Source organism: Lolium rigidum, chromosome 2 (assembly GCF_022539505.1).
Source record: "Lolium rigidum isolate FL_2022 chromosome 2, APGP_CSIRO_Lrig_0.1, whole genome shotgun sequence".
NCBI lineage: Eukaryota > Viridiplantae > Streptophyta > Magnoliopsida > Poales > Poaceae > Lolium > Lolium rigidum.
The window spans coordinates 88,479,608-88,489,603 of NC_061509.1; the positions used below are offsets into that span (position 1 = coordinate 88,479,608).

At 43.2% G+C, this 9,996-nt stretch overlaps 1 protein-coding gene across 1 annotated transcript; it reads left to right on the plus strand.

Moving 5' to 3' along the window:
* Positions 1–200: 200 nt before the first annotated feature.
* Positions 201–5,475, plus strand: LOC124692062 (far upstream element-binding protein 2-like). The gene is made up of 7 exons (XM_047225356.1): positions 201–558; positions 1,494–1,609; positions 1,726–1,911; positions 2,000–2,095; positions 2,207–2,278; positions 2,571–2,687; positions 4,251–5,475. Exons 1-7 carry the CDS (start codon positions 216–218, stop codon positions 5,382–5,384), a joined length of 2,064 nt encoding a protein of 687 aa, XP_047081312.1. The 5' UTR covers positions 201–215; the 3' UTR covers positions 5,385–5,475.
* Positions 5,476–9,996: the final 4,521 nt, after the last annotated feature.

A 9,996-nucleotide genomic window follows, 5' to 3' on the forward strand; every position in this document is an offset into this window, starting at 1 on the left:
GGACATCACCGGTTCGAACACCGGTCCGGTTTTTAAAACTCACAGGGGAAAAAAACCAGAGGACATCTCGTGAGAGAAGTAAAATCCCAAGGGGCTTAGCTTTATAAATAACACACGCCCGCTCTCCGCTAGGGTTTTCAGCCGTCTTATCCCCCCGCGAACAACCTCAACCTCGCCGCCTTCACCCTAACCCTAGCCACCCGCCGCCGCCCGCCATGGCCGACGATCACTACTCCTCCAAGCGCAAGTACGACGACCCGTCCCCGCCGCCTCGCCGCACGGGATTCTCTTCCGGGCCGCCGCCGCCTGCCTCGCCACCTGCTGGCGCCGCTCCGGTCCCGTCATCGTACAACACCGTGCCGCCGCCTCCCGACGAGATCCAGCTCGCGAAGCAGCGCGCGCAGGAGATCGCGGCTAGGCTTTTCAGCGCCGCAGAGGCGAAGCGCCCCCGCGTCGACAACGGCGACGACGACGTCGGCGCCGAAAGAGGCGCTTCCCTGGGAGGGTCCGGCCGTATCGGCGGCGGCGGCCTCGGCTTCTCGTCCTCGGCCGGTGGCGGTGAGTATCTGACCAATCTCCCGAATCTCCCCTGTTAGATCGGGAGATCTGTTTTTGTTTGTGCATGTAGTAATCTCGTGAATTCCCCTACTGTAAAAGTTTGTTGTTCTCCCCTACGGGTTATCCTTTGATTTGGCTGCTGGATCGAAAGATCTACAAGGCTGAGATGCCGCGGTGCTCAATTGTTTGAGCTCTTATGCGATTCGGGCGATTTTTTTTGCTTCCATGCTATGCATGTTTAGGAATTGTAGATGTACATATTATTGTTATCGCGGGCTTGAAAGGTGTGGCTACTCTGATAACACGCTACAGCTAGGTTGATGTTAGTTTGTTTGTTAACAAGCACAAAACGATGCAACATCCCGTGTCCCAAACAACCTTTGGATGGTACCTACGGGGTCGCAGATTGCTCAAAGCTTTCTCCTGTGTAGGCGAGGACTATTGTTCTTTGTTAACTTCTGCTGTTACTTTTTTTGCATCGTTAGTTTGATGCATCTGACTGTATCATCTGTTGAACTGTTGTTGGAACCATTGCACGGATATTGCTGAATGACGCACTACCCTGTTAGGCTCTTTTTTCTTTTATTTCATTTATGTTAATGCACAAATCCAAGTAATAAGGCAGTACGGACCAGAATGAATGTCAGGTGAGTAGGCTCCTCTCAGGGGAGAGATTCTGCCTGCTATCCCATCTCAGTCAGCTCTCGATTCTTCACTGACCATGAACGGCACAGACCGAAATATACATTCAGATTACCATAGGTTGCTATATCTTACTGCAGTATTTTTATTTACCGTGGAAAAATTAGTTTGCAATTAAATGTATTGAAAATCTCTTTGGTCAGCTTTCTTTGTTTATAAAAAATATCTGCACTGCCTTCACTAAACAGATCTGCAGCTGTCATAAGTATAATGGGTGGCTGGTTTGCTTTCAGGACATGGTTCTACCATCTCACCGTTATCTTCTCAAGGAAGTGCACATCAGTATTCCTCATATGGTGGATACCAGAGTGGCAGTACAACCAAAAAGATTGACATACCAAATGGAAGGGTTAGTTACTTCATATTTTGCTTGTCCTGACGTTGGATTCATGAATATGATGGTACAATGTTGCTTGAAGTGGTTTGGTTGTTCTGTTGTTTCATAATCCCTGTTTACGTGTTTAGGTTGGTGTTATCATTGGGAAATCCGGGGAAACTATAAAACATCTCCAACTTCAGTCAGGCGCAAAGATCCAAGTAACAAGGGACATGGATGTTCAACCTGGCTCACAGACAAGATCGGTTGATCTTTCGGGCACTCCTGATCAGATAAGCAGAGCTGAGCAGTTGATAAGTGATGTTCTGGCAGAGGTATTACTTGTTTTGCCTGTTACGCTCATGACTTGCATATAGTTGTGCATCCATCTGATCAACAATACTTGTAATTAACCTTCTGCAGGCTGATGCTGGTGCGTCTGGCACTGTCTCTAATAGGAAGTACAATCCACCTCAACCTGGCTCTGAGCAATTCCAAATGCAAATTGCTAACAACAAGGTAAATTGCTGAACTTGCCAGCATGCCAGTGAGCTGCTCCTGCATCTGGTATTATTTGGTAAACTTTAGCTTCTATGGTGTTACGAAAGCTCACTCTCTTTTTCTTCTCAGGTCGGTCTTGTTATTGGGAAGGGTGGTGAGACTATTAAATCAATGCAGGCCAAATCTGGAGCTCGTATACAGGTTTGTAATCTTGTGTATGTGCTAGCGAGTAAAATCAACTCCAATTTGGATTGTGCTAAAATCGAAAGTAACTAAAGCTCCTGCTTTTTAAGTTTCACCGTTTTTCTTGTTTTATCATTCCATTTGTGTTCTATGACATGAGAATAACATGATATACAATTACCTAATGCCCACCCAAACACCGTTTGTTTGTGAGATCTGGGACTACTTGTGCCTGTGCTTCTAGTTTGTATTGTTTTTATCATCATAACCATCTTCATTATGATTTCATTATATACACATATATTTTCAGGTCATTCCTTTGCATTTGCCCCCTGGTGATCCTGCAACTGAAAGGACACTGTATATTGATGGAACAGTGGAGCAAATTGAAATTGCAAAGCAGCTAGTTAATGAGGTTACCAGTGAGGTCGGCTTTCTTTTTCTTGTTATGCTACCTGCCACTTACTATAGCAATTTGTTATTCATCTGTGTTGTTGAAATCTTGCTGGTTTGATTCTCATCTTCATGTTATTGTGTATTTGTCTCATTTTATCATTTCGCTACGTGACCGACCTTTTTCCATATTTTGCTTGCAAGATCTTTCCTTTTTATGCCGCTATGCGACCCTGTGTTCTCGTCAATTATACTCGCAATACATGTCAATAGGACGTATAATTCACAGGCTATAGTCAAATAAAACAAATTCTAATGGCCGTGCTTCAAATATTATTAGCTACTCTGCTCTTTTGAGCTTTCTCAACTGAAAATACTGTGTGCTTTTGGAAATTTAAATAATAGCGAATTCATACTACAGTTGAGTAACTCCATGTACCATTATGATATATTGGGAATGTGGTTTTCTGTGCTGTCTTTCACTACATATCATACCTGTGCTTGTGGCACTATAATTATATCCCAGGGCAGACCATTCTGTTGACATAAAGCCAAATTAGAGTCCGTACCTAGGTCTGGGGACTGCACAGATCTATCCTGGAGATCAGGTTTGTTGCTACTTAATGTTAATATACTTGATGCTGCTGGTTAAAAGATAAAGTTGTGAACTAATAGTTTGTATACGGAATGTGATCTGATCTCGTATATCTGGTCGTGTACTCTCAAATTGGCATTTGTTATTTCTGTACCTGGGATTGAATTTGTACATTCCTGTAACCAGGTGGCTAGTCTGTTTTGACATAGATTTTTGGTTGTACATCTTTTACTCTGTCTGGAGGCTAGATGTTAATCTTTTCTGGCATTATTGCCCTTGTTCATTTCCTGATGCTTATTTTGATCCAACTTTATCTATTGCTACCACCACCACCTGGGAGCAGCATGTGATGCTTAAGAATATTAACAGTATGTGGATTAGTCATTTATTAAATTTTGTATGTGCATTGCCAATTTTGGATTTTGTAATAATTTATGCAGATTACCTTACAAGAATCTATTTATTTGTAGTTTTGCCTGTGTTTTCTCCCCTGTGACTTTTCAGGTTACCACACGACCAAGCTGCTTAGAAACATCTCTTATATGCCTCTTTGAAATTACTTTTGCTTATTAGTTTAGAACATTGTTATCAAGACTACCAAAACAATCTTGTGTATGGTCTTGTAGCAATAAACAGAAGTTCCTCATATTAAGAATTTTGCTACCATCATAGATTATTATTAATTTGTCAACATGTATAAACTGCATGGCAATCTTTTATTGCTTGCTATCCTATATATGTGTTTGTTTAGCTGCCCAATCTTCATTAGCTCCCATAGTTTTGCACATGGGAGACGCTAGATGGGCATCACCAAAATTGCTTGAGAATCTTTCTCGGTGAGTAGCTTCCTCATTTTTCTTGGTGGTTCTGGAATTTCAACTTATATTACTTTGCTCTGTTTTGCACATGATTTGTCTGTTGTTTTTGCTATCTCTATCCTACATGGTACATTGTATGTTTTTGTTCTATACATATACAGATGTGCAAACTCTATTTTTGCAGAATCGTGCCAGAAATCCAATGTCAGGTGGCTATCCTCAGCAAGGCTATCGCCCTCCTCGTCCTCAGGGTAACTGGGCACCTGGTGCGCCAGCAACACAGCAGCCTGGTTATGGTTACATGCAGCCTGGAGCTTACCCTGGTGCGCCCCCACAGTATGGCCAGCCACCTTATAGCAGCTATCCTCCAGCATCTGGAGGTTACCAGACTGGGTGGGATCAATCTTCAAACCAACAGCCTCAGCAGACCCCCCCTGGCACTGGTTATGACTATTATAACCAACAGCAGCAACCGCAACAACAACCAGCCCCAGGAACTGCCGCACCTGCTGATGCCAGTACATATAATTACAGCCAGCCTGCTACTTACGCTTCGCAAGGTTATGGTGATTCTACATATTCTCAGCAGACTGGTGGGCAGCAAGCTTATGATTACTCTGGTTATCAGAACCAAGGGCAGCAGCAGCAGGCCTATCCTCAGCAGACTGGATATGACCAGCAAAGCTATGGCACAACTGGTTATGGATCAGCTGCAAACTCAACTCAGGATGGTTCTGCTCCTCCGAGCTATGGTGGTCCAGGTGGGGCTAGTCAAGCATCTCCAGGGAAACAGGCTTCAACTCCAGCTACTGGAAGCAACCCTGGTTATTCTACCCAACCACCTACCAGTGCTGCATCAAGCTACCCGGCACAAGGTTCTGTCCCTCCATCTGGCTACGGCGCGCCACAGACACAGGCTAGCTATGGAGCCCAACCCCCGGCACAGGGCAGCTATGGCCAGGGCTCATATGGGCAGTCTCCCCAGGGTCAGAAACCACCTACATCTGCTCCTTATGGTCAGGCAGCACCTCCTGGATCTGCTCCGGCTGGTTATGGGCAGTATGGTTATGGCCAGCCAGGCTACGGTGCACCCCCACCTTACCCTGGTGCACCCCCTGCAAGCCACCCTGGCTATGGCCAGCAGCAGTCATACGGTGATTCTTATGGCACCGGTAGCTATGGGCAGCCCCCGGCGTATTCTACTGAAGCTACAACTCCTGCTGCATCCCAAGACTCCGCCGCTGCACCTGCACCTACCACAACAAATGCTGCTCCTCCTGCTCCTGCCAACAGTGGTCCGGCCCAAACCTCGAGCTAAAACTCTGCGCTCCTGCCTCAGCTACATCTGCGACATTGCATCCTGAGCTCCGTTGCTCGGCATTTTATATCTAGTCTCTTGGCTGCTTTACTATCAACTGTCTAATGCATTTTTGTTATTTGTCGGTCTAAGTTATGTCTACTTCGCTTTTGTTACTTTCATATATGGACTTGTGGTCACTCTGCCGTACTGAAGTTGTTATGGATACTGGTTTCGTATCGAAAAATGCAACCAAAACTTTGTTTTTTTGGACCATTTATGTGACTTTTGATTAGTTAATCTCTGAATCAGGTTGGATTATTTGATCTGTATTTGCGTGCTGTGCCTTATCCTTTCAGTCCTTTACTTACTCTGTTGCAAAGTAAACAGTTTGTAGTAAAAGGTCGGTCCACATATAACCACTGAACGGTACATAACTCGTACAACTACTAAAACTGATTGTGCCTCAGAAGCACATCAAAGAGTGGCTCATCATATGGGGTTTCTTCTTATAACAAGAAGGATACCCGGCGCGTTGCGATAACTCTATTTTGTAAAAAATAAAAGGGTATAAGTTGATTAGAATAGGATATTATTTGTAGGAACATGCAGGATGTGTAAATATTCAAGAGACTAATTTTAAAAAACTGCCTTGAAATGGTTATGTAGTTGGCGGCTAAAAGTTGATGATGTAGATAATTGGATAGCTTAAAAAATACATGATGTGGTTTGCATGTAGAGTATTAATGAATGTTAATGGAGGATGACATGGATAATTGGATGGCTAATAGAATGGATGATGTGGATAGAGATAGACAACTTAAATGACTTTCTAGTGGTTTTTTTTTTTTTTGCTTTATAAGAGATAGATACTCCTTCTGTTCATAGAAGTATGTTAATGGATATCAAAGATTAATATAAAAGGATTTTAAAGATTTATCTAATTCGGATGGATCTAGGCTCTTATTTAGAAAAACTTGGGACATCATCTTACCGTCCATTCCTTCGTCAATAAAAGATGTCAGTATTTATGTGACCTTTGATTATATGTCAATCTTCGAATATCCTTGGGAAATAACTCTAATGGGCATAAAAAAAGGGCAGCGCTAGGCGTCGGGCGACCGATTTGGGGGAGAAATCGGTCGTCCCGCGCACCGTCCGATGGGTCCTGTGTGGACGTTTGATGTTACCCCACAAACACGTTGCTTTCACATCATGTCACCCATGTGCTACAGTAAGGAAAACATCCTTTTCTCGTGACGTTTGGAAACCAGAGGGAAATCGGGGACCAAAACAACAAATGTTACGACAAAATAATTACCGCCGATTCCAGCAAAATTCGTGACAAATACAACATTAAACTCACGTAAAAATCTCTTTACAATATATTACAGATTTATTTACAACAATATTTACCAACCTTTTATACAAAAAATTAGTAAAAAATAACATAGTCTCATCTGAAAACCCCTCTTTACAACATATTATAAAATCATTTACAACAAATAATTATCAACTTTTTGGACAAAAAATTAACAGAACCAACATTAATCTCATCTGAAAATCCCTTTACAAGATAGTCATTTACAACAATAATTAGCAACTTTTTTAACAAAAAAATAGTAGCAAAACCAACATTAACTCGATCTGACATACCTCTTCGCATATTATAGAGTGATTTACAACATTAATTAACAAGAAGACAACAACTAATTTTGGTGTTTACAACAAAAAGACAAACACTAATTTTAATGAAAAACAACATTTTCTATGCCAAAAGTATATTTACAACAAATCACCAAATATAGTTACAACAATAATTGACGACAAAAACAACAAGAAAAAAGTTACTGTACCTGCAGCCCATGTCCTTGGACATCTCCATCTACCTCCAGCGCCGGCGACAGCACTAGCGTCGACACCACCGCAGTGGTACTGGTTGTCAGGGCGGGGTATCCGAGCAGTCGGAGGCGCAGAGAGCACTCACCGGGGGAGGAACAGGGGCGCGCTCGCCCGAGGAGGCGCTCGGGCAGCGACACGCTCACCGGGGGAGGAAAAGGGGTAGTGTGTTCACCGGAAGAGGCGCTGGGGTGGCGACGCGCTCGCCGGGTGAGGAACAGGGCGGTCTGCTCGCCATCGGAGAAGCAGCGCTAGTGCGCTCGCCGGGAAGGAACTGTGGCAGCACGCTCGTCGGGGGATAAGGGGCGGTGCACTAGCTGGGGAAGGAGCTTGGCAGCGCTCGCCTGGAGGAGATGGGACAGCGTATGGCTGTAGTATCGGAGAAAGAGATGAGGAAGGAAGTAGTATTTGTGTGGACAGCTATAGATAGGGTACGGTGGGACCCATCCACGTGGGGGTTCCTGTGGCCACGGAGCTACGACCGATTTTCTGCGTAGAATCGGTGGGCTGATGCAAAACGTTTTCCATAAAAAAAGGAAGGTGTTAAGAGACCTTCCTGGCCCTACCCTGGACACTCTTAAGATTATTTTTCGAACCTGCTTTGTTCTTATTTAAGGAAAAAGAATTTCACGGGCTTCCTCAAAAGTAAGGGATAGGATTAGACTATTGACGGCTGCTTTCTCTAAAGCATGAAAGAAACCTAGATACATCTATATTTGAAAAAACTTGCAATATCATTTTATGGACAAAGATAATATATCAGCCTAGCAGAACCAGAAAAGGTTCATCTTAGCCTGTTTACAAATTCAAGCATATATCATCGGACATCTATACCCACATCTCAAATTCTTTTGGGCAACTTATAGATTCCGACGGGAGAAGCTCCTAGGAACGTTGGTAAGCGTCGCTTTGAAGGACAAACTCCCTAGAGCCATTTTTTGATTATTTTTGAAGTTGACATTTAAATTTTCAAAAAATCTGAAAAGAATTCCTATATGTTGATACTGATCCAGGCTATGGTGTTTTAAAATCTCAATAAAAAATAGTTTGTATTTCTGCCAACAAAAAAAATGACAAATACTGACAAACCGAGAAGTTTTTGAGTTTTGCACCGTTCACTATCTCAGATCTTGAAATTTATTCTTTTTTACACATCCTAGAATATGTAATAGTTTTCATTGAATTTTCCACACACGTTTTCTCAGAATATTTTGAAACTTAAAAATGCCGATTTCAAACAATTCGAAAAGCGACCTCAAGGAGCCTGTCCTCTGAAACGACGCACCCCATTCTTTTGAGGGTATGGGGTTTGGGCTTATGAGATGCCTAATGTTTTTTAGCTGAATATATTATGTGACACAAGTACCTGAAAATACAAAATGTGTGGTAGTTTAGTAGTAGAAAATAAGATAGAAACGAATCAAGAAAATTATGGAGAATGAAAACGTAATAAAAACGGAGGCTCCAAGGTATGTGGGACATTTGCTCTGCCTATCGTCTAAAGTGGTGCACTGTCTATTTGATACTATAACCAAGGTCCCTTCGGAGGAGGCGTTTTGGCATATAGGAGCATTTGCTCCCATTATACAAAATAATTAAAATGTAAAAAAATTCTGACATAATTTTTTTGTTGTACATCATGACATTCTATGTTCGTACACAAATTTTTGCGGAAAAACAACATTTTATGTGGCACGTATAAAAAGGACAAAAAAATGTACTATACGTAGTCGTGTTGGAGCATAAAAATTTGTCTATTTTACAGGAGACACATAAAAAATTATTTTTTTCTAAAAACTTATGTACGAACATAAAATATCTAGATGTACATGCAAAAATTTATTTTAGAATTTTTTGACACTTCAAAATGTACATTCACACAATGGGTTCATATGCTCCTATGAGCCAAAGTGGATTTCCCAGGTCCCTTCATGCTGACATGTTTTGAAAAGCTTATAGTTGGCTAATTTAAATTAAGGTAACAAGGACCAAAGACATGTAACAAAGAAAGTGGAGGAAAAATCATGCATGCAAATATGGAACGATAGTACAAATGCCTATACAAAGATTCTAAACATCAATCAGTTCTATCTTTTCTTCACCTAGCTATTACATCGACCTATGCCTTGTGGTAGGAAGCAATGCAGAACAAACAACCAAGCGACAACTTTCATCACAAGAGAACTGTAGAAGGCTAGCAAGAACGGGCCAACTGTGCAAGTAACTCTTGGGGCGAGTGGTGGCCAGAGCATGACCCGCACCCCCGACCTAACCACCTTTTGCCAATAGCCACGATGGACAGAACTCCCGCCCGCCTTGCCACCCCGCTTTGCGCAAGCCCCAGGTTTCGCCGGTCGCCACCGCCTCAACCTCCCACTAAACCTTCTCCAACCCCTCGACTTAGGCGGTGACGAATCCTCTCCACACCCCAAACCCCAAGATCTCGTTGCCGGCGAGCTTCCTGCTCCGCACCCAACCCTAAACCCTAAGTTTTATTCGTCACCTCCATTGGCGACATTGGCATCCGCCACGTCATCCCTTTCTCCGGTGAGGTCCATTCCTCACATGGCCGGCGAGGCGGACATCTATATTATTCTTCTTCCTCGCCGACCACCACCTAACAGGCCGACCCACCTATATCGCTCATTGTAGGGGCGTTAAATACAATTTGCCCGAAGCTCCCCTCGCGCACGCGTCGAGCGATTAATAGGGGTTCCCCAGGATGCTCGAGCGG